A 24,643-nucleotide genomic window follows, 5' to 3' on the forward strand; every position below is an offset into this window, starting at 1 on the left:
CATGATGGGAGAATCCGCTGCCCTCGGTGAAGGCCACCTCAGGCCAAGATGGTGGGCCGCGGGGAAGCCGAGCAGAACCAGAGCAGAACCAGGCCTCAAGCAGGCCACAGGGCGCTCAGGAGGGCAGTTCAGCCCCAGGCCTCTGTCTGCTTAGTGAGGTGGCTTTCTGAGTGGGAGAAGGAGCCAGAGGCACGTGCTCCCCTGGTCTGGGAGTGCCCTGCTTCCAGAAAGCAGGCACACTCTACCATTAAAGGAAACACAGCTCAAAAACGAGGCTTTGAAGACAAAGAAGGACAGAGGCTTTAGTCCTCTCTCTCTCCTTTGAGGAAAAAATATCACTAGTAGCCCCGAATGCCACAGCTTCCTTTGGTCTCATCCTTTCCTCCTGCCTCTCAGCAGCTGTCTGAGCTTTAGTAGTTGAGAAAACTAGTCCACTGTGGGCTGGGGAGCAGGATGCCTAGGCTGTGACAGGGCTCCCCAGCAACCTCATGGGTACTGGAGAAGGTGCCATGCGTTGGTCTGAGGCAAGGGCCTCGAGCAGAGATTCTGAAAAATATGTGCAACTAAAACCATTTCTGTTGCCATCAGATAAGAAGTGAAGGTGGCCTTTAAACTCCTAGAAGCCACCTTAATAAAAGGCTGGCTCCCTGCCTAGACAACCGAGAGGATCGCCTTTAGTCAGGGCAACCTGCCTCTTCACCTACCCTGGACTGAGTGGTGCTCCGCCTGGGAGCCTTGCTAATTAGCCCACTATTTCCAGAAAAAAAGAAACGACAGTGTGGTGTCCATAGCTGGCTACACTCTAATGTCATCATCTAGAGTAAGAATGAACTTTAAATAGGCAATAAGAAGACTCAGTTGAAGTAATTTTAAAAAAGCTTCCAAAATAACCCAAAAAGCCCAACCTGAAAAGGAAGAGAACAAAGAATTCACATTGTCGGCTCCTGTTTTGGAGGCTGAAATCTGTTGCCAAAAAGGTGTGGCTCCTGCACATGCTGAGCAGATGTCTGCAGCACCTCCCAGAGCAAGCTGGTGACCCCCAGCTCTGAGCACGTGCTCTGTGCCCCATCCTCACCCTGCCATGGGCAGGCACACAAGCATTTTCAGACTAGCTCACACTGTCTCTCTCTGCCACCATTTTAACCCCCAGACATTTCAAACTGTCAAAGTGGATAATATTTCAGGGAGTTCTTACACCATGATGTGAGTCCTGGTGACAAAGCAGATGATCATTCACTCAGGGTGAGAGCAAGGATGCTCAAGGGCTGTGCCTACAGTGCCCATGGCAGATGCCCGCCTTACCCATCAAAGAACGCTGGGCCACGGTAGGTGCAATTGCTATCTCATGACAGCGGGTGTCATGACAGCGGGCGGGCCTGCTACCTTGACGGACTCCTGGAAAGGATGTGCTGCTTTCATGATCTTGATATATCTATCAATCACAATGTCTGACTTGTTGAGGGCGTGTGCCATGCCTAGTCCCCAGCTCAGAAAGTCAGCCATTTCTCCAATGAGAAATGCCATCCATGGCAGCTGCTAGGGTGCACGTGGGCACTTTTTGCCTTATCCAACTCAGTCCACCTAGAAGAAACTGAGAGTCCACGTCTGTGAGCTTTCTTTCCGCAGTGTTGGGTGGAGCACAGGCCCTCCCTAGGAGGGCTGAACACTCTTCACTGGGTTGCTAGTTTTAAAGGGCCAGAAGCCTAATTAGACATTCCATTTTTTCTTATAATTCTTTTTATTATTGTCAAAAAGTAGAGGGCTAGGCTGAGCTGGTGGTGGCACATGCCTTTAATCCCAGCACTTGGGAGGCAGAGGCAGGCGGATCGCTGTGAGTCTGAGGCCAGCCTGGTCTATATAATGAGTTCCAGGACAGCCAGAGCTATGTAGAGAGACTCTTTAAAAAAAAAGGCAGAGGCCTAGAGGTATAATTCAGGAGTGCTTGCCTACCATATGTGAAGCTTTTGGGTTTATCCACATCATAAAAATCTGCCAACAGCTGAACACTGCCCTGCAGTGGCAGCAAAGCAAGACAAGTGGCCCCACCTGGACCACACTGCCTGGGGCGAGTCACTTCCCTCCCCATAGGGAAGCCAGCCTGGGGCAAGTCACTTCCCTTCCTATAGGGAAGCCAGCCTCTTCCTCTTAGAAGCCTCAGCCATGTGGGCAGGTGAAGGAGTTTCAGCAGGCTCAGGCTCCATGTCCTCGTCTGTGAACAGGTGATTGCAATGTGGCATTTTGAGTCTAACACTAACATTGTAAATCAGGATCCCTCATCTTCCAGGTTTGTGTTTCTGTGTTCTAATGTCTGGTTGCTGGAACTGAGTCTCTCGGGCCTCAGGGCATGTTCTGAGGAGTTCGGATGCTACTTCTCAGCTAGGCTTATGTGCTGGAAGGCAGGTGGCTGGATGCAGAAACACAGCTATGAACCAGCTCTGGGAAGCAGGCAGAGTATCCCTCTCACCACATAGGCACACCAAGACCCAGACTCAACATGTACACTGCCTGGAAAATATGGCCTGCAGAGGCTCAGAAAGAGGGAGAAACAGATCCCTCTCTTGCTGATAGAGGGAAGGGAGCATGGCAGGGAGTCTTGGTGTGTCTATGCCATGTGGCTTTGAGCAAGTCAGCAGGCCTTTGGGGGCCTTAACATCCGTTACGTGCCACATTAGTGGCTTATCCAGCAGATAGATCCCTAGGAAGCTTTTGGCTGTTTTGCCATGGTTTTAGCATCTTCTTGGACACTGATCCAAGCTGAAGGCTGTTACAGGAGGTTGAAGACTGATGAGGGAGACAGAGGAAGAATGGGTATGAAGAGAAGGGAATCTACCCAGAACACCCTCCCATAGAGACCAAGGCCAAATGCTGCCTCAGGTGAAAAGGGCAGCCAGGCTGGCAGGGTGGGGTCTTGGTGACAGCACTCAGTCCATCTTATGGGTCCCAAGAGATTCAGGCATCTCTAATGCCAGGGTGGTGGGCAGAAGTCCTGTTGCTGGCATCTGTGAGCCGCTCCACCTTAGGGAAGGGGTGAGGTGCTGCCACGGGCTCCAGCCAGTTCTTTGTTTTTGCCTTTGGTGTGCTGTCTGGGAGTCTGCCAATGATTGAGTGGGGATAACTAGCATTAACCTCTGACAGCAGGAGGCTTTTTTTTTTTTTTTTTACTAATATGTTTTTATTTTTCATCGTGTGTGTGTGTGTGTGTGTGTGTGTGTGTGTGTGTGTGTGTGTGTGTATCTGTCTATCAATGTTAGGGGTATGTTCATGTAAGTGCAGATGCTCATGGAGGCCAGAAGAGGGCATCAGATTCTCTGGAGCTGTAGTTACAGGCCATTGTGAGCTGTCCAGCGTGGGTGCTGGGAACTGAGCTCGGGTTCTCTACAGGAGCAGTGTGTGCTTTTAACTGCTGAACCAACTCTCCAGCCTATCTTCTGTAGCCCATTGCTGCTGTTCTTCCCTGGCCTGCACCTTTGGTGTTGGGGTCAACACAGGACCTCACGGTTACTGCTTCTGCTTTGACACTACTGTTGTTGTTGTCATGGTTATCACTATTTATGTGTGTGTGTGTGAGGCAGGGTCCATTATTCAGCTTAGGCTGGTTCATACCAGGAGCCTCCTGTCTCAGCCTGCCCAGTGCTAAGACCAGAGGCATGCTTTATCATACCCAGCTTTCATTCTCTGAATTTCCTTGCTCATACCCTGGAAATGGGAGAGGGTCCTAACTGATCACCAGCCAAAAGTAGCAGAGAAGACCCGAGGACCAGGGAGGGAGAGAGGGGAAGGTCGCTGACCCTGGGCTCAAGCCGGATCTTGCTTACTTTCACCTGCCAATGCCCCTGGGGTAGTGACCTAACTGTGCAGGCTGCTCTCATACCTCAAGTCCCAGCAGAGGAAGAAGGAGCAGGCACTCTTCCACAGTTGTCCCCAGCTCCAGGCACACAAGGAGACCTACCTGCCCAACAGTGCAAGTCTGCACTGGGTGCTATCTCTAGAGCTGTGTAACTTTCACCCAAACCCAACGGAAGAGCTATTCTAAAGCCCTGGTCTCACTCGGTAGTTCACAAAGTTTCCATATGAAGAATCTGTACTTGACAGGTTGGGAAGGGTAGGACGTCTGTACTATGGGGAACAAGGCAAAGCAGCTAACACACATTGTTTTAAAAGGAAAACAAACTAGGCAGGAAGGTGAGGTACCAGTTCGGCTGTTAGTTGGGCTTGTTTCTGGGAAGTTGAAGACTGGCGCTCTACATGGGGACAGGGAAGGGGAGAGGCGGCTTGTGTGGACAAAGACAGGCAGCGTCACCAGCTGCCCAGGTCACACTCAGGTAGTCTGGAGGGCAGTATCCTTTTTTGCAGGGCTAATGGGCACAGGGCACACAGCTAGCATGTCTCTATTTGGACAATGGAGATAGAATTTTAGGAAGAAAATGAAGGGCCTGGCCAGCCCACACTTGCAACAACAACTGCTTTCTCACTGAGGGCAAGTGTGTACTGCTGTGGGAGTGGGGCAGTTGACCACCTGCTGCCCTGGTCTCCAGACCCTGTCTGTACCCATGGCTTAAGCCTTCCTCAAGCAGGTGGCCCTTGTCCTGCAAGCAGCTTGGCCCTTGTCCTGCAAGCAGCTTGTCACTTGGAAGTCTTACATGGACACCTGCCATCTGGTCCCCTCTCCTGGCCGGACATCAAGAGCTAGTTCTACATTTGGCTTACTGCATTTATCTGGAGGGCAGAGGTCCACATGTCTATTTCTGTCATTACTTTGTATCCTCTCCTGCTCCATCCCTACCACAAGCACCTAGAGGTTTGATTCTGTACTTGGGGATGAGGGGATCAACCTGAGGCTAGTAGCTTGGGACCCTCTCTCCATGGACCCAACCCAGGGCCACCTGCACAGATATGATGGGAAAGAAAGCCTCTGTGCCACCGAGAGTGGACTGAAGGTGTGATATAAACTCTCCCAGCTCTGTCTTCTTCTGACTCTGTTACCATCATCTGTACATTTTATATAAGAGATCTCAAGGCCATTTGTGAGGCTATTATATTATAAAAGCCCGCCAAGCCTAGGACCGCCAAAATCCCAGGCACAGCTAAGAGGGAGCGTCTCTGACTGATCACATGCTGAGCCCTCTCATAATGCTCCCCTCCCAAGTACAAGCTACGATTACTTGTACTCATCCTGGAAAAATGAATACTGCCAAGAACTCCGGAGTCTGTGAGGGAAGGGAAAGGCCCTCCCCTCACGCCTGCAAACGTCCCAGTCCACGAAGATCCGGGAGCTCAGGCTCAGGAAAATGCCAGGGAAGGTGTTTCCAGAGCTGGAAGTCCGGGGCCACACAGAGACTCCATGTAGACAAGATTGGTACCCTCAGAACAAGTGGGTGACCTCTGTCCTGTCTGGTCACAAGGACTGGGCAGGTGGCAAGAGGAAGGCGGCGCTGACTGTTACGCAGTAAGGGGCTGGGGTGGGCAGCGAGCTCATTCAGCTCTGGCTCCTCCTCACCATTCCTTGGGTCATGAGCCAGCTGTCTATGGGCTGCAGGTCAGAGTCCCCACCTTTCCCTCTCCGCTGGGCCAAGGACAGAAAAGTCCCAAAAAGAAAAGTCACAGCAATACTCAAGACAGGAAGTCACAGCACATATTGTAAATAGAAACGTCATTGTTCAGATTTCGTTGCCACACAAGGAAATGTGATCTGACCCTTCCCACCTGCCCTAGCATACCCCTCACTACCTACCTGGAAAAGAGAAGGAAAACCCAATAACCATGACCCTAGGCTGGATAACAAAATATTCAACATCTGGAGGCTTCAGTAAAGCCTGGGAGGTCACCCAGGCCTAATTCTCTTGATACAGTGAAAGTGTTTCTACTTTTTTCTAACTTACTCTGCTTTTTTTCTTTGTCTTTTTTTTCTCCATTCTAGTTGCCCATGTATCTTCTCTTAAATTCTTGACTTGAATGCTGAACTCAGCATATTCTTTATTTTCTTCTTCTTTTTTTTTTTGTTTATAGTTATTGTTTTGTTTTGTTTTTCAAAACAGGGTTTCTCTGTGTAACAGCCCTGGTTGTCCTGGAACTCACTCTGTAGATCAGGCTGGCCCCGAACTCACAGAGATTGGCCTGCCTCTGCTCCCGAATGCTGGGATTAAAGGCGTGTGCCATCATCACCCCTTTATTGCCTTATGTTTCCGTGTTTGTTTATCTGTAGTGCTGCTGCTGGTCCCAGAGCACTGGGCACACTAGATAGGTGAGCTACACCCACAGACCTCCTGCTTTAGATAGATTTTGTATGTGCACGAGTGTATGGACACTGGCACACACATGCCACTATGCAGTGGAGTCAGAAGGCAGCTTGGAGGAGTCAGTTCTCTCTCCCCACCTTGTGGTTCTGAGGATGGAACCCAGGCTGGCAAGTGCCTTTACCTGCTGAGTCATCCAGCCAGCCCTCTCCTGCTTCTTCAAATCATGACTCCAGAGGTGGGATCTTACTTGCAGAGGTGAGGCTACACAACCTTCTCTATTTTCTTCTCAGTTCCAGGACAGCATGGCCCATGAAGGGTCAAGACAGCCTGCAGATGTGTTCACACACAGAGACACACATGACCATCCCATGTCCTGCCAGTCTTTCTTGCTGAGGCCAGTCCTTGCCCCAGTAACAACAAGAACAGCAATCTGCCTCCTATCATTGGTAAATCTGCTGGAATCAGCAAGACCTTTGAAAACAGGGAGCCAGGCCAAGCCACGCATTCAAAGGGTGAGAAGTCGGCCACGTCTCCTGGACTTGGACCCAGGCCTGGGCACTGATAATGGCATGAGTTGGAGCAGGACACACGCTGGCCCGATGGGGCAAGCCCTTGGTTCAGTGTGGAGAGCAAAGAGCCGGGCTGAGAGACGAGGCTGCTCCAGATTGGGGTGAGCCAGGAGGAGGGTCATCCTTGTCTTCACTAGGCAGTACACTGGCAGGCCCCTGGCCTGGCTCTCTAATCCCTTGCTGGGTCCAATGCAGAGATAGTTTAAGTAATGGGAAAAAGAACAGAGACTACTGTGTAGATAGTGAACGTCACTGTGGGCCACCACTGTGTAATGGCAGGGTGCTAAAATCTCTTCTGCACCCCCTAGCAGTCAGTATAGGGGGGGCATATGCCAGCTCAGAAGAGAAGTCTCCACCCTCAAGACCAAGCTTTTCCATTATGCCAGGCAGCCATCATACTGTCCCCCACCAGTCCTTTGCATAGGGCCCACAGGAGGCTAAGATCTGGTGTTCAGGAAGCAAAGGGCCCTTCCTTGTCCAGTGGATGGGTGGGCACAGCCCCCTTTCATTACAGCCCAGGGGCTCCTGGGCGCCCTCTTCCACCTTGCCAGGTAGACAGGCATACATTCCTGTCCATTTCCTGGTTGGGCTCAAAAGAGAAATAGCTGCAAACGTGTATTAAATGCACAAGTTCTTCTGAAGTTTTCCATAAACTGGCTGTGGTTTGGGGCTCACACAGATTGCAACCTTTATTTTAAAACGTTCTGACTCCCGGCTTGACTCTTTCCAAGCCCAGAGTGTCACAGGACACTCTCCAAGCCACCTCACAAACAAGTCCTGACCCTCAACTGCCTTCCCCTGGAACTGGTACTACTTGGCTAGGCTGGCAGCCAGGTGGCTTAGTTCAGCATTTACTTCCCTTGTGTGTGTGTGGGGGGTCATCATTTTATCAGTGCACTGCCCACCACCCAGAGGTGCTCTCTGGTGTCCTCCCCAGGCTGTCTCAGCCATCTATACAAGCCAACTTCTGCTGAATTATTCAGCCAACTTTACCAAACTGTCTGTTTTTATCTCCAGAAGACTATGGGCAAAAACCAGGCTTGAGGACCTACCATTTCTGAGCTCTGTTTCCGATTGTCTAGAGCAGAAGCGAGTCCTCCAACAGCCTGTGGATCCTCATAGGTGACCCTGGGGAAAAGCAGTGGAATGAGTTCTCTCCCAGTGGTACCTGCCTTGGGTGTGACCTTGGCCTGGGGCAGAAGCTAAGGACCAGAGTCATTCCTCTTAGACCTGAGATACCATACTTTTCAAAAACCCCTGCCCTGAGTAACAAGAGTAAAGCCGAAGAGAAAGATGTCAAAGTGTTCAGGAAGTCCTCAAGGGAAAAGGCTTCATAAAGCCCAGGAGTGATTTTACAAGCATCAGCCTCTCTGCTGCCCCGAGTGGATGGTATGCTATTTCCAGATGAAGGGGCTATCTGCTTTGGAGTCAGCTCTCCCATTTCTGATTGGCTCCTTTTGCCCCAGCTGCTGTGGAGAAGCCTCTGTCCTGACCTTTTTTTTTTTTTTCAATTGGTTGGATGCTGGAGTAGGTCTGGTTGCCTGCTTGCAGGGGAGGGACTAAATGAAGCGGGGTCTGTGGTGTGGCAGACAGCTTAGGGAAGCAGGATTTCTCATCAGCTCTGAGGGGGATGTAGGAAAGGGAGAACAATCCATGACTGACAGAATGGATAACCCTGGGGCAGAGGAGAAGAGGAGGAGGGGGCTGGGGCTGGTGTTCCCTGGGCAGAGGAGAGGAGACTGGGCTGGTGTTCCCTGGGCAGAGGAGAAGGGGAGCTGAGGCTGGTGTTCCCTGGGCAGAGGAGGAGGGGAGACCGGGCTGGTGTTCCCTGGGCAGAGGAGAAGGGGGGCTGGGGCTGGTGTTCCCTGGGCAGAGGAGGAGGGGAGACCGGGCTGGCACTCATTCAGTTTTAGCAGTTAACAAGTCCTCACCATGATATTTTTAAGTTTCTAGCTGTCTTTGTTTGTTTGTTTGTCTGGTTGGTTGGTTGGTTGAGACAGGTTTCTCTGTGTAACCACTCTGGCTGTCCTGGAACTCACTCTGTAGACCAGGATGGCCTCAAACTCACAAAGATCTGTCTGCCTCTGCCTCCTGAGTGCTGGGATTAAAGGCGTGCGCCATTACTTGCTCTAGAAGTCTTTAATCTGGTAAAGAAAAGGCTTCATCTTTTTTCAGTGTGACCAGGCTGAGACAACGACCCCACTCCCCCCCCCACCCCGCCCCGCCCCAGTAACTGCAGAAAACCACTGGAAAGAGCCCCACATACGTCTTTCGCTGTTCAGCCAAGGAGTTTCCTCTGGTCTGAGCAAACATGTCAAATCCATCCTGAGGCTTACACTGTTGAAGTGAACTGAGGGTGCCACTGACACTCTCTGTCCCCAAGTCTGTGATGACAAAACAAGAAGCAGGTGAGAACAATGTGGGTTTAAAAAAAAAAAAAAAACCTTGTAAAAATGTTCTATCATTGTATTGTATTAACATTCTCTCTCTCTCTGTGCGTGCGTGTGTATGCAACTCAAGTCATCAGGCTTGCACAGAAAGTACCTTTATACACTGAGCCATCATCTCATTGGCCCCCAAATACGGGTTCTTAATGGAGTGCCCTAAAAGTCGGGATGGTCATCTAGAGGGTTAAGACACTGTGGAGTTTCAAGGCTGTCCTCAGTACTCCCAGTATGGCATACATAAGAGCCAGGGCAAGCTAGGTGGGAAACAGGTTTTGCCCCAATCTGAAGCTGCTCAAGGAGGGAAAGAGGTATCCTGGACAGAAGAGAGACTGCTGGCAGAGAGAAGATGGGGACAAGGGACAGCATGCCCCCAGCTTTCTCACCACGCCCTTCTCAGGTGCCCCCACCACATTCATTCCGGAACAAACTCTGAGAATCTGAGCCATGTATTTAACCTGGAAGCTACTTCCTAGGTACTGAGTCAGAGCTCAAGCAAGTCAGGTGGAGTCAACAGGTCCTAGGCCTCAGGAGCTCACATGTAATTCAACAGTTAGGAGGGGCCAACCCTTGCAATGTGTGGCTTTTGATGTTGGGAGAGGCTCAGGGTGGGTCCTTCAAGACGAGCAGAGCTGTGCTGCAGAGGGGAAGAAGATGGACAGAGACCATGGTTTGGAGAGCCAGGCGAGGGGACGTGTTAGCCCTTGAGAGGGATGAGTGAAAGGCATGGCTAGAAAGGAAGATAAGATGACCAGTGAGGTAAAGCAGTGCATGGAAAAGCATCAGGCATTTTAAAGACAGGAAAGCAGTGGAATCCACTTTGAATTTTAGGTATTAAATGTGGTGACTTGAACCTAGCATGGTGGCTTACACTTGAACTTGGGAGGCTGAGGTAGGAGGCTTGCTATGAATTCAAAACCAGCTTGGGCTACATATTGAGTTCCAGGCTGGTTGTTCAAAAAGTCAGAGACAATACAGGGCCAGTGAGCAGCTCCGCAGGGAAAGACACTTGTCATCAAGACTGATGACCTTAAATCAACCCCTAAAACCCACATGGTGGAAAGAAGGAACCAATTCCCATAAGTTGTCCTTTGGACTCCACATGTCACAAACTCACACACACACAATAAATAAGTCATCGTAATGAAAAACATACAATGACATATAATAAATATATGTCATCAGCTAGACACACTGAAGGCAAAGATATCTACTCTATTATGGATAGATGGCTACAGAGGAAATCGAGACACCAGAATTATAACAGCTGACAGACCACAGAATAAAAGTCTAATTCAACTGAAGTGAAATGAATAGAGAATTATTTGGGGGGAAAAACATAAAATCAAGGTAGAGGAAAGAATTTTGAAGGCCATGGTGGTTAGCTATACCAATATTAAAATATAATTTTGTATAACTTGGTATAAATGAAACATAGAGTCCTTGACATACTTTCATTGTGGAAAAGTGAGGAGTTTCTTCTAAATTTCAGACAATAGAATAGGTTGATGGTATAGTTTGAGGTAGGCAAATATATCACGCCACCACTTTATGTTTCCTAGCCCTGTGCAGACATTGCCAATCCATCCCAGATTCTTCTTTTAAGGATTGATGTGTAACAGTTAGCTTTAATTGTCAACTTCACATAATCTAGAATCACCTGAGAAGAGAATTTCAGTGAGGAACTCTGGATCAGGCTGGGACTGTGGGCACATCCGTGGAGGGTTGTTTTGACTGCATTAATGGAGATGGGAGGACCCATCCATGCTGGACAGCAATATTCCCTGGGTTTGGGTTCTGGACTGTATAAATGCAGAGGGGGCCGAGCACAGATAGGCATCCATGCATTCATTCTCTCTGCTTTTGACTGTGGACGTCACCAGCGGCATCAAGTTTCTGCCTTGACTCCCCTGCAGTGATGGACTACAGCCTGGGATTGTAGGCCAAATAAACCTCCCCTACGTTGCTTTTTGTTGGGATATTTAATACAGTACCAGACATGAAACTAAAACAATGTGGCTTTAGCTGCCTTTCAAACCCGTGTTCTGAGCAGCCAGTGAGGTGAGACCTAATTGCCACCTTCAGCCTAGTTCACAGCGAGAAACAAATCATTTCAAGCATGGAAACCCAGCAGGTCACTTGTCTTTAAAAAGTAAACAACTTCTACATCCTCAGAGCTTCCTCCACCTCTACTTCCTAACAAGGGTTGAACTTTACATTTTAGGAAAGGAGTTGGTTATAAATTGAAGATGGTGCAATCGGCTGGGACTCAGGAACACACCTTCTCGTGGACTGCTCTAAAGGACCTCTCTGACCATCTAACAAAGACAACGCTATCCAGGAGGAGGCCGGTAAGAGGGCCCTTCCCTCTACTTTAGGACACTCACCCAAGCCTGCGAGTTGGGAGGAGAGAGAAGATGGGGGTGCTGTGCTCCCTACCATGGGGCTCACCACAGCAGGGGAGCCGGGGCCCAGGTCTATTAAGTTGTCTTCAGTTACTTCGCTCAGTACCTGTTGGGACATGAGATTGACAATGAGGTCAGCCTTGGGTCAAGCTCCAGCTACCAGGACACAGATCTGCACACACTCACGAGGAAAGGCATCAAAGCTGTCTGGCAAATGAAAGGTGGCTTTCCTTATCTACCTGAAGGGTACATGGTGGGCCCAGGTTATCAGTGAGCCCCACGCCCTGCCCTCCTCTTCTCCCTTCTCACTAGGGTAAACTGAGTCACTAGGCTGGTGACTCATTAATGTCTGTGGGCTGTTTTCCTGCTACTTTCCCATCAGGAAAGCCTGCTAGCTCTCCCCAGGATCCCTTCAAATAGAGCTTGCTCTGCAGTTACCCAAGAATTTGTATTCAGTCCCAGTTAGGAAACCAGAAGCGAGGCCTGAGTAGGCGAAGTCTCTAACGTGTGTACTGGGTAGGTGCCCTCCTCAGAAGAGGGAAGTCCAAAGGACACTTACTCCATTGCTGGCATTCTGAACAGATCGGCCGGACCTGTACCTCTCGAACCTAATGGGAAGAAGAACAGGCATAAGGAGAATATGAGTGAGGCCCAAATGGCTGTCTGTGCTCATAGTCCTGGGAAGAACAATGGGACCTAGCAGAGGCAGGGTACCTTTAGTAGAGGGAACCTCACATGTTCAACTGTGCCATGCTTTCCTTGACAGGGGCTCCTGTCTCACAGGTTTAGCTCCAGGGTCTCTCCCATAAGCACCCTGAGCTGGGCTGGCATCAGGGACCCGGTATTGGCTGGTTCTTGGAGGATCCCACCAGAAGCATCCCTAGCCATCTCCTCATACATTTGGCCTCAATGCTCCTCCAGTCCCTGGAGGTATGCCTGGGTTATTTGTGAAGCCTGGCAGTAACTACACACCTCCCTCTACTCCACAGAGCTTTTCTTGGGGGTAATCGGCTTGTGGTTAAAATGCCCCAAGCCCAACCTGAGGAAGAGACAGGGGAGCCTGGAGAAAGTCCTTGTCAGAAACCACGCGATGGTTATGCCAATTACCTAAGGGCCGCCAGGAAGGTAAGAGGGAGCGGCCCTGCCAGGGACACCCTCCACCACATCCAGTTGGCAGATGGAGCTTAGCTAGAGCAACCGCAGGGGAGCATCCCCGCCACCACCGCCTGCGCCGCCCGCCGGAAGTTATCCTCACACCTGGTAGAAGTTGTGAGGTATCCACGGGGACAACAGAGCCTGTGCTGAGCTGTATTTCAAAGCGCCAAATGACACAGGTAGAGAGGAAGCCAACCACCTTACTCCAGCCACAGCCCAGGAAGCCAGAGAACAGAAACGCATCTGGTGTCATCAGCATCTGGGACAAGGCTTCCCAGCAGGAACAGTGTGACTAAGTAGGTGTACATTGTAGGGTCTGTGTATTGTTTGCGCTTTAGAAAGTTTGTTATGATGCATTGTGTGGCAGGGAGGGTGCTTTAGATAAAGAGTGAAAACACTAAAGTACCGGAGAAAGCACACTTGGGCTCTGGCTAGCATCAGAAAGAAAAAGAAAAGAAGAAAAAGGAGAAGTCACATCTTCCTGAGTCAATCTTGACTCAGGAAGGTGGGCCACGGCAGCTCATAGACTGTGCCTTTCTTTCTTTCTTTGTCTGTTTGTTTATTTATTTATATTTTTTGAGATAGAGTCTTGTTAGATAGCCTAGGCTGGCCTGGAACTCATTATGTAGCCTAGGTTTGCCTCAAGAGTCTCCTCTATCTACCTCCTAAATGCTAGGATTACAGACCTATGTCATGATATCTGGTTTCCATTGTAGTTTTAATCCCAGCATTCGGGAGGCAGAGGCAGACAGATATCTGAGTTTGAGGCCAGCCTGGTCTCCAAAGCGAGTTCCAGGAAAGTCAGGACAAAGAGAGACCCTGTCTCAAAAAAAAAAATAAAAAGAAAGACAGAGCAATCACAAGAGCATGGCAGTGTATAACTGTAATCTTAGAGAAGCCGGGGCAGGAAGATCAGGAGCCTCAAGGCCAGTCAGGGTTATGGAGATATTGTGTGTGCGTGTGTGTGTGTGTGTGTGTGTGTGTGTGTGTGTGTGTGTGTGTGTGTGTGTGTGCGCGCGCGCGTAGGACCACCCATCCCTACTGCCAGTCAGGAGCTAGGCCAGCTCTAGGGGTGATGCGCAGTGTGGCCATCTTAGCATCCAAAGCATATATATGCAAACACAGCGTCTATCTTCTGTTCCTAATGATGTCAGGTCATCGTCCTTCTGACAGACCGATACAGAAAGCTGTCAGTCAGTAGAGGGAGTGGGCCGCAAGCCTCCAAGGGGCACACTGCTGTCAAGCTCTTTTAATGGAGAAGGCTGGCTTAGAGTCAAGGCAAGTTCAACCCTGGGCCAGCTGGGAACTGCCCGAATCAGGGGACAGATGGGAGCTGTTCCTGCCACCACCTACTTAAAGCTAGGTCTGGAAAAGGCGCTTCTGACTTTGTCCTGTGGGAGGCTGTGGAGAGGGAAAAGAGGCTCAAGTTTGTCACTTTAAGTGGTTTGGCTGCAGGAAGAATTGAAGGACTGTGTGTTTCCCCAGAGAAGCAGTGTTCACACGCTGCCTACTTCACTCAATACCCCAGACGTACTGACATTTACAAAGGGAAAGATCTTTTTTTCTTTTTTCAAGACTAGAAAGGAAGAGGAAACCCTTTTCTTTTGTGAAGGTTCCCCTCCCCCAATCCTTTTCAAATTCAAAGGGTCATCAAAGGAGCAGGTGCAGACCCGTCCCAGCCCTCCCTGGACTCACAAAGAGCAGAGGTGGATTCGCAGTCAGCTACCTGCTGTTCTGTTCTCTGGAGAACAAGAGCACTGTTTCTGTCATCCAAGAACAAATGAGCATCTCTGATGAGCACTTTCCACCTCTCACACCTCCCAGGTTCTCAGTCTCCCTTCTCTAGTTTGTTTATGAATGAAATTCCTCTGATATGCCAATCATCTTTTTAAGGGAAAAGACCCCAGAGGACTCTGGCCCCACCTCTCATAGCGGAGGAAGACGTTGTTGAGGTCATCGTTGACATGCAGCAGCTCCTCGGTGACCTCCTCATTGGACACTCGGGAGATGAGCTCCACTATGCGGTGCTGCATGGCCCGGCAGGTCCTGTTCAACTCCTAGGAAACACATGCACTTCTGGCAGAGCCTGCTGGGAACGCTTTTCTCACATTCTGCTGCCTTTGAAAGGATTTGTACTGATTCTTGAAAGTCATGGAAGGAGTACATGCTTGTTCATAAAACCAGACGTGTACAGAATGTGAAGTAACAGCTCCCTTCTCTCCTGCCTCAGAGGAAGCAAGTACTTCTTCAGTAGATGGCAGGTGTGTGTGTGTGTGTGTGTGTGTGTGTGTGTGTGTGTGTGTGCATGCACCCACGTGCACATGCATGTACGTGTTAATACAAGTCATTTTAAAAAAGAATATTTTAATGTAAATAAATTTGAAAATCAATGAGATACCTATAAAGATACAATTTAATAAAGTTATTCAAGCAGACATATTCCTATAATGCCACTAAAAACAAAATAAGTAATTAAATCCATAACATACAGAAAAAAGCCTTGGCGCAGTTGTATGACAAGGTACACTCGACCTAGCATGAATCTGGGTGACTGAAATAATCCCATGATGCCCATTTTGCTTTGTCTCTTGTCTCTTGAGTGTCCACCTCTGTTTGAGTTTGGTTCTAAAGCTGAACCGTCACGCTCCAATGTTAAGGCTGCCCACATACTGTCCTGGCACCTCGGGTGTTAGCTGACTTCAACAGCTAACTATACATCATTTAAAAAGATTTGCATTTTATGTGTGTGTGCCTGGGAGTATGCATGTGCACCACATGATTACAGGTGCCCATGGAGGCCAGAAGACTGTGTCAGACCCCCTAGAAGAACTGGAGTTACAGGCAGTTGTGGACTGCCCAATGTGGGAGCTGGCAATTGAACCGGAGTCCTCTCCAAGCACAGCCAGTGTTCCGACTACTGGGCTATCTTTTGGGTCCAGTACAAATAATTTTTAAGGTAGAAAAACATGATTCTTTGTGCCTTGCTTCTTCTCTTCAACATAACCCGCTCCTTTGTCTACTACTTTGTACAGATCACCTCATTCCTTTGCTTGCATGTCACACTGTACAGAGCTACTGGTGGACCTGTGGCTTGTGATAGCTCTGTCTTTGGCCAACCCAAACAATGCAGCAGTTAACACTCATAGCAATTCTTACATACTTAGGCAAACACTTCCACAGCATGAGTTCCTCAGAAGCAGAATCGCTGAGTGTCGGAGTCAAAGGCCCTCCACAACCGGGGCCAGTTTCCTTGCATTGCCAGCAATTGCATGACTGTACTCTATCTAAACAAGGTGGATGCTGTGCGGTGGCGTGCCCATTGCCTGGCTGGCTGTACTCTATCTACAACAAGGTGGATGCTGTGCGGTGGCGGTGGCATGCCCATTACCTGGCTAAGGACTCAGAAGCACCACACTGCTCACAGAGCTCTCTGTTGGCCAAAGATGATACCTGCAACCCTCAGCCACCACAGGAGTCCTCTCAACCCTTCAAAGCAACAGCCCCTTAAGACAAACGGACAGACCCTGTACCTTACGGACTGGTTTAGAGGAGCCAGCCACCCTGCCCCAGGGCAAGCTCCTAGCTAGGCTCTTGTTTGCAGAGACCCTTAAGCACCTGGTAGGCCCCTGCCCTCTCGCATGCCAGACTAAGGATGAGGATACATGGCTGGCTTGGCAGGTTGGCCCTTCAACCTTCCTGTGGGCCACCAGGGCCAAGGCAGAAGTGAAATACTGCTCCTAGACACTGGGGGGAGCTAATAATCCAGTTGGCTAAGGGCAGAGACACTAAAGCTGGCCTACCTTTCTCACAGCTCCACCCCAGGACTACCTTAGTCTGAAGGCAAAGAGTATCAGATCTAGTCAGCAGGCACAGGCGACCTTTGCTTCTTTTTGTCTCATCATTCCGCTGTCCTGGCTAGGAGATCTCTCTTCCCATCTCCCCAGCCCCAAGGCTAACACATGGGGGGCACTTTCCACTGTTCCTGAGAGAATGAACAGCTGAGGCAGCTAGCATTCCTCTCTCCCCTCAGTGCTTCAACTTTCAATGCTGTGGGATTTGGATGTTCTAGGTCTCTCCTCCATAGTACTCAGCCTTAGGGATCCACAGCACCCACCAGGGAACAAGGCCTGGCCCAAGGGGATCAGCCTGGAACCACTCAAACGCAGCTGTATTAATCAAGCTATAAGAGACCTGGACTTAGGTAGCTGAGTGCATACATGTCTGGTGTTTACCTGAACAAAAAGATCCCTTGAGACCCCTCCACCCTGGATCTGGCCGCCTTACAGACCTGTCATTCTCTGTCCACTCAGTACAACACTGTCAGTTTCTTAGGTACCACACAAAGAAGCTCAGTGTCTGTACTTTCCAGATGTTTCTCTGAATGTGGCTCTCCCAAGATTCCTACCCAAGGTTTGGAGAAGGGAGTATGACCCTGGAATAGTCTCTCCAGCAATGTCAGACTCTACCACACAGGCCCAGGGCAGGAAAGCATGGATGGCCCTGTCTAGTACCTCTGGCTAAGCAGCGATCCTTGGCTGTCCTTGTTTAGGGAAAGAGAAGGGAAAAGTCGGTCAGCTCTCATTCAAACTGTAGGCCAATGGCAAGGTAGAAACCAGAAAGTCAGGGAGCGCCCTGGCACGCTGTTGCAAACAAGGCTCTTCAGAGCCCAAGGGTCATCTCCACACACACCTTAGACTTTCAAGAACTGTGGCCTCACACACTCACCATATTGCTCAGGAACCATGAGGAGCTGACCCTCTGCCTTATACTTCGAGACTTCAGGGTGTTTCCCCACCCCAATATGTCATCATACAAATTTTCAACAATATATAGCCAAGTGTCAGGCATGGCACATGCCTTTACAGCACCCAGGAAACAGAGGCAGGCAGGATCTCTCTGAGTTTGAGGTCAGCATGTTCTACATAGTAAGTTCCAGGACAGCTAGAGCTACATAGAGAGACCCTGTCTGAAAAACAAACTGAAAAACAAAGCTGGAGAGGTGACTCAGCAGTTAAGAGCACTTGCTCTTCTTGTCGAGGACCTGGGTTCAGTTCTCAGAACTCACATGGCAGCTCACACTCCTTTGGCATTCATACGGTGAATACAAATACCTGCAGACAACACACTCATAAAATAAAGTAGATCTATTTTAAAAATCCATCCATCCATCTGCGTGTGTGCATACATATAATCAAAGGACCGCCACTTCTATGTTACAGTGTGGCTTTGCCTTGTAACTCCCCTGTTTATCTCCCTACCCACTCAGCGCGTTCACCAGAGACTCTGGCAGATCCTCCCTTACTAGGACTCACACAGCATTCCAGACTCAACAGAACTCCGTTTGGAGGAAGGATTCTCTTACTTTTCAAAGCCATTAGAAAAGTGCTAGAGGGGGCTGGAGAGATGGCTCAGAGGTTAAGAGTACCGACTGCTCTTCCAGAGGTCCTGAGTTCAATTCCCAGCACCCACATGGTGGCTCACAACCATCTGTAATGAGATCTGGCGCCCTCTTCTATATAGATAATAAATAAATAAATAATTCTAAAAAAAGAAAAAAAAGAAAAGTGCTAGAGGACTTCTGAAGAAGAAAGACCCAGACAGCGAGCTACAGACACTAAAACCCAGAAGCACCTGCTCTGACCTTGCATTGGCTGCTTCTCTCTAGGTGGTGGGAAAGAAGGCTCTCCCTTTTCAGAGTCTCACAGGTCCCACTGTGGAAGATGCCTCCAGGGCTGTCATAAGCACTCTGCTTAGAGACAGGCTCACACATCCTCAGCCTTCTGACTCAAGGTCTCTGCACATCTCCTGACTTCAACTTTCAAATCAGTCTCAAAAAAGGGTGAAAAAATAAATGAAATCCCATATATGTGAAATGAAATTATTTCAAAGAATATATTAATAATCTAAAATTCATGTGTTATTAATCAGTGGTACACCTATCTAATTCTAAAGCACAATGTGTATTTATTTATAGCTCACAACTGCCTGTAATTCCAGTTCCAGGGGATCTGATGCCCACTCCTGACTTCTGGCACCAGGCACACACATGAGACACAGATAGACATGCAGGAAAACACTTATACACATAAAATAAAATAAATAAATCTTTAGACAGAGTTGGGTTAGAAAGATGGCGCAGTGTTTAAAAATGTGTCCCGCTCTGGGAGGGGACCAGACTTCAGTTCCTAGCATACACACAGGATGACTCACAACCACATGATTCCCAAATCCAGGAGATATGATGTCTTCTCTTGGTCTCTGTAGGCACCTGCACTCATATGCACATACCCCCACACAAACACATAATTTAAAAAAATAATCATTTTTAAAAAGAAAAAAGAGATGGAGTAGAACCTTGGGATTTCAGCCAGCCCTGTGTCAGCTGGCCATCCACATGGCCTCCCTGGTGTTACTCACAGCCATCACAGCAGGCTCAGGGGAGCTACCTCAGTCCCCCTCCATTCCAAACATGCAGAGGAATGACTGATTCTCCTCTGGGCCAAGGGCCCTTAAACCAGCAGCCTGTTCAGGCTTCCCTTTCCACTTGGCAGACTCTGGGCCAGGAATCCCTTCAATGCCAAAGACTTCTGCCTTGGCATCCTCCTATCTCTGGTTCTCAGCAGCTAGTCACTTCTGCAAATGCCTGCCGTCAGTCAGAACACGGTATCGAATATCCTCTTCGCTGCCTAGTTAACCCTGATGCTGTTATCTTCCCTTCAAGAGACAGTCTCATCCCTACCTCACAAAACAATCTTTTTATCCTCTAAACCCTTTCAAGTCAAAGGAGCAGAGAAGTCAGTCCTGAAAACTTCTCCTGTTGCAGCAGCAAAGGAGAAGGGAAGGAGAAGGTCACTGGTGAGAAAGGGAGACCGTGAAGCTAAACGTTTGGAATATGCCAGATTTTTCCAAAGAAAAGACCTTGGCCACTCTGTTGAAATGAAATGCAAAAAGCATTGTGGGGATGGCCACAAGCTACTTAAACGAACGGCATAGGTTCTTTTTTCATCTGATAAAGATCTATATAATAACCATCACTGCGTAAGTCATTATTCATTGAAGGCAGCTTCAAGGGCTCAACTCTGTCCCAGTGATGCACTCAGTCTCAGCTAAGGGCATGTACTTTAGGAAGGACAATGACAGCTTTGCAATGTGGTTCAACCCATGTGCACGCAGATGTGGGAGGAAGATGGCACAGCACGCCAGTGGTGGTGCCCACCTTTAGTACTAACACTTGAGAAGCAGAATTGGGTGTGTCTATGCATAGTTTGAGGCCAGCCTAGTCTACACAGAGCATTCCAGGCCAGCCAGGGTTACATGGTAAGAGCCTGTCTCAAAACAAAGAACAAAAAGAAGGTGCAGGATGACAAGCGCCAGTCTCCTGTGATAGGCTGTCTGTTCCTATACAAGTGGGGTGTCAACAGCATGGACTTTGGACAGTCTGTAGGCTTTACAGCAATCTTTGGATACTTAAGGCTCTACCCATGAGGGAAAGGTATATTCTCTGCTTTTGTCTAACACAGATCAAATTAAAGCTACAGGAAACAGACTTGAGTTCAATGTGCGGAGGGCTTTTCAACAATGGTTACGGAAGCTATGATTTATAGAGGACATTGCCCTGTGACAGTCATTTTCACAGTGAAAGCGATCACTCCACGGATCGAGGCAGGAGATATGAGCATAGTAAGGGTTTGTGCTTTACCTGGAGCTTTCCAGACATGCATGCAGTTATTTGTAAGTGGTGTGCTCTGCCCTGCTGTGCTTAGAGGCTAACCAGGGTGCCTATTTGAAACAAACAGTGCTTTTTATGACAGCCAGAACAGCTTGTCACTGGGTTGTGAAGAGAAAGTGATCCAAGACTCTGGAGAGGAAATCTGGGCATAGGTGTTGAGTTGGACTAGCTGTCTGGAAGAGGTTGCTCAACTCAGAAAGTGGAGGATCTGACACCCACCCTGGGAGGTGCCGAGCGTCCCCTCCCAGCATCTTACCTCCTTGGACTTCAGCAAAGCTGACAGCACTAAGTGTCCTGGCCTTTCTTCAAAGACAGTCACTTTCCCAGGAATCCTCAGACAAGCAGTTTACAGCAAGTTTCCCTGTTGTTCTCCGGGCTGTGGGAGGACATGCCTGGAAGAGCCTGGCCATAAGCAGGAAGCAACTGGGATGCAACCTGCCCGTAAGTACAGTTAGCCACAGGTGCGTCCTGGGGCTGGCCCTTCAGTGACCTCTCCTCCCACTCTCTTTCCAATCATCACCCTACACTCATGTCAAGAGCAGCTTGTGTCGGCTGGTGGGAACATTTGGGCTGCTGACAAATATGCTTATTTCCAGGGCCCTGGCCAGCATTCTGAGCTCTGGTCTACTTCTGCTCTGAGCATTCTGGCTGTCTTCCATCTTCCCCAAGAAGTCTTGGGGACAGATTCTGACCCCACCACGTTCCAAGGAGGACAGTGGCATTTTCCCATATGGAAGACTCGCTCTTCTGTGGGACCCGCTGCCTGCTGATTGCTGGGGCAGAAGAAGGGGGACATAAGGCAGTGGCCTCCAGCCAGGAAAAGTGAGTCTGTTCACACAGCTACCCATTCCTGCCTCCTCTACACTGAAATGACAGCCTCCCGCAGGCACCCAGACACGGTCTTTTTCTGTTTGATTTATATGACAGCAGTGGGGGCCAGTAGGCTCTGAGTTGGAACAGAACAGAATGAAGGAAAATGTCATTGGAAGCAACCTATTTTTGAAAACTGAGCTGATGCCAGGAGACTAGGTTCTGTTATTCTTGGCTGATGGGCTTGTTTAAACAAACAAACAAGACACCCTAAAACCACACACACACACACACACACACACACACACACACACACACACACACACACACACACACACATACACACTTTCTGCTGTCTGTTCTGGCTGTCTGAAACCATCTTGGTGTTGTCCAACCTACCTCCTACTGTCAGGAGGTCAGTTCTATCCAGAGCAACAAGTCCCCACCCACAGAAGGAATTCCAACACTGATACAGCACAGTACCACCACATCATCCTAGACTGGCCTCAGATTCTTGTGCACCATAGGAGACTTAGAAGAGCCCTCCTGCAGGCTAGGGTAGAGACCAGTGCGGTATATTAAAGGGAGGCTGGAGATAACATATGGCCACCACCTAATGAATCAGGGGCCTAGTTTGTTACAGGTGTCAGGAGGAAGTCTGGGAACCAGAGAGGGGGTGCTTAGTGCTCCCCTCTGGGCTGGGCCAAAGGTACTCATCTCAGCTTCAAGAACAGCCTGCTGTCCAGGTCCCTTGGAGGTGAGCAGTTTCCCTGTCTGTCCCCTGTACTTAGGTGGGAGCTCCTAGAGCAGGAGCCACTTCTTCTGTTGTCTATGGCCCTCAGACTACTTGGTGTGGGACCAGGAGAAGGCCCTACCCAGCCTCGTCCCATAGGAACCAATAGCTTGGAGTGGGGAGTAGGGGCTCTAAGTAGCAGAACTACTAGGCATGCGTCTTATAAGTGCAGGACCATCAGAGCCTGGTTTCCCAGGTGGCCAGAGTGTGCATACAGCAAAGTGGGAGGCGTGGCCCTCAGGTGGACAAGACTGCCAGACGGAAACAGCAACAGTAGTAGCAGCAGGTGTATCATGAGGCTCTCAGGCCAGGTCATCAGGCCAGTATGACTCCTGATCTGTCCACTCATTCATCTTGTCTCTTGGAGGAGGGGTCTGGTACTTGTAGTTCACAGCATCCTTTCTCTACCCTTCCAGAAGGTCGCTCCCCTGAAGAGCAGGGCTACTGCCGTCTTCTCTGCAGGCGCTGTTTCAGGCTAATGGGGTAGAGCTCTGCACTGGCTCTGAGCCTCACGGGCTCTCACCTAACTGAAGGGCGAGATTGCAGCCTGGCTTGCTCCTGTCTCCTTTTCCTGCCACGGGGAGTGACTTGCCTAATACGCAGGCCCTGTGGCCCATCTCCAGCATCACCATCTCTAGTGTCCAGAGGCAAAGAGGCAGGGGGTCAAGGCAGCAGCTTCTCGGGAACCACAGTGTTCATGCCCAGCCTGAGTGGTCCCAGCAGTGAGGCAGAGAACAGGAGCTCTGAATTGACCTCAGAATCCCCTGTCTTAGGATGAGAGACTAGCAGGGTTTCTCTATGCCATCGAGTTCCAAGGACTCTCTTAGTCCAGGATGTTTATTACAAGGGAGCAGAGCCACACACACAAGGTTGTATACACAGCATGATTCCAATTCAGTGTAAAAATAAATGAACACAATGAAGAGTCTAACTGAAAATATACCAAAATGCAAACTCCACTTATTACAGATGGCTAAAAGCTAAGGAAATTTATTTCTGTGTTTTGATAGGCACTTATTCTACAACTGGTACTTTATAGTCAGGAAAAGGTTATTAAAGTAAAAATTGAAAATACAGATAGTGATACTGGCCTCTGCTCATCTCCAAGAAGTAAGGCTGACCATGAACCAACACGGACTTAGACCCCCTCCATTAAGGTGCCGCCAGACTTGTCAACATGGTTGTGTGCCCAAGGTGGGTCCTGCCACAGTGTGCAGCCGTGGTACTCAGCCCATGCTTCTAAGCTGAGGTTATCCTCACCTGGAGTAGTTCCAGATCGGAAGAATCCTCCTGCCCAGGGACCATTTCTGTTAACATCTCAGACATGACTTTTGTGTTCCCCCGAACAATGTCCAGCTCACTGCGCAGCCTAGCAATCTGCAGGTCAAGGAGAAGGCAGAAAGAAGGTCAGTCAGTCACAGGATCAGAACCAGCCAGCCCACGGCCTGAGACAATCCTGTCTACACTAAGAGCACTTAGATCAATATAAACATGCACCACAGGAGTAGCTTATCTCCCTTGCTCTACCTATCGAGAGCTAGCAGTATGGTGAGAACCACACGGGGGAGCCAGGTCACCAGAGCCCCAGTCACTACCAATCTGTCCACGACAACACATGAAGAACGGTGTGCAGGGAATGGGGTAGAAGGGAGCTGAGTACATCAGCTCTCCCTCCATGGGACCCTGAATAGGCCTTTAACCTAACTAGGCTTCTATATCTTCTCTCTAAAATCAGTGTATGGTAGTGCAGGTGCTCCAAGATCCCCTAGGGTGGAGTCCCTATTCTACATGACCCTCATGCTCACAGACTCTGTCCCTGCCAGTGTCATACCCTAAGGGAGGCTGGCCAGTGCTCATAGCATTCTTCTGATAAGAAAAGAATAGGTGAGGAGTGGGGGCAGACTCTTCAAATTCCCCATCCTGCCCAGCCATCAGCATCCGCAAGGTCTGTGCCTTCTCTCCCGCAGTTGGCAAACTGTACACTGGCTCCCTTTGTCCTCCAGTCCTGAGCTTCTGGTTACCTCCAGGGATCTCTAATTCTTTCAAGACATTAAGTGGAAGCCACAGGGACGTTTTTGTCCACAGTGAGGCTTGTAAAAGTTGTATAGGAATGCCATCCTTTTCTGGCAGGAGACCAATGCACAGCTGACAGAGTTACAACCTGCCTTGAGATGCGTGCAGAACCCTAGAAGAGTCAGTGAGGAAAGGACGCTGCAGCAGCACCCATGTCCAGAGATGGACCAGCCTTTTCCAAGTCTATGCCCTCACCTATGGGAAGGGGGTGATAACCCCACACAGGCTGCTGCATGGCCTGCCTTGTGCCTGCCACACCTGGTTTGCTGCACGCAGCGGGCCACAGGCATGGCCTGTTCCTGTGGAGTCCCAGAGCTGGACAGAATGGGTACTTATCATGCAGGAGACCTATTCCAGACCCATGCCTCCCTCTCCTAGAAGGCCTTTCCACTTTTCCCTGGCTTGCCCAAGTATAAACATCCACTACCA

General features: G+C 49.5%; 1 protein-coding gene across 7 annotated transcripts in view; it reads right to left on the minus strand.

Moving 5' to 3' along the window:
- The window catches only part of Tom1l2 (target of myb1 like 2 membrane trafficking protein), a 126,772-nt gene that overhangs the window by 6,779 nt on the left and 95,350 nt on the right, over window positions 1-24,643 (minus strand). For 4 of the 7 annotated variants that reach the window (XM_076542489.1, XM_006973611.4, XM_006973610.4 and 1 more), the window contains 6 exons: window positions 23,402-23,518; window positions 14,733-14,866; window positions 12,214-12,262; window positions 11,637-11,760; window positions 9,072-9,189; window positions 7,858-7,933 (listed from right to left, as the gene is read on the minus strand). In XM_076542489.1, the coding sequence (XP_076398604.1) occupies window positions 7,858-7,933; window positions 9,072-9,189; window positions 11,637-11,760; window positions 12,214-12,262; window positions 14,733-14,866; window positions 23,402-23,518 (618 nt within the window). The other 3 variants (XM_042284132.2, XM_006973609.4, XM_042284133.2) reach the window with 2 other exon arrangements.

This window comes from Peromyscus maniculatus, chromosome 8 (assembly GCF_049852395.1).
Source record: "Peromyscus maniculatus bairdii isolate BWxNUB_F1_BW_parent chromosome 8, HU_Pman_BW_mat_3.1, whole genome shotgun sequence".
In the NCBI taxonomy this organism is placed as follows: domain Eukaryota; kingdom Metazoa; phylum Chordata; class Mammalia; order Rodentia; family Cricetidae; genus Peromyscus; species Peromyscus maniculatus.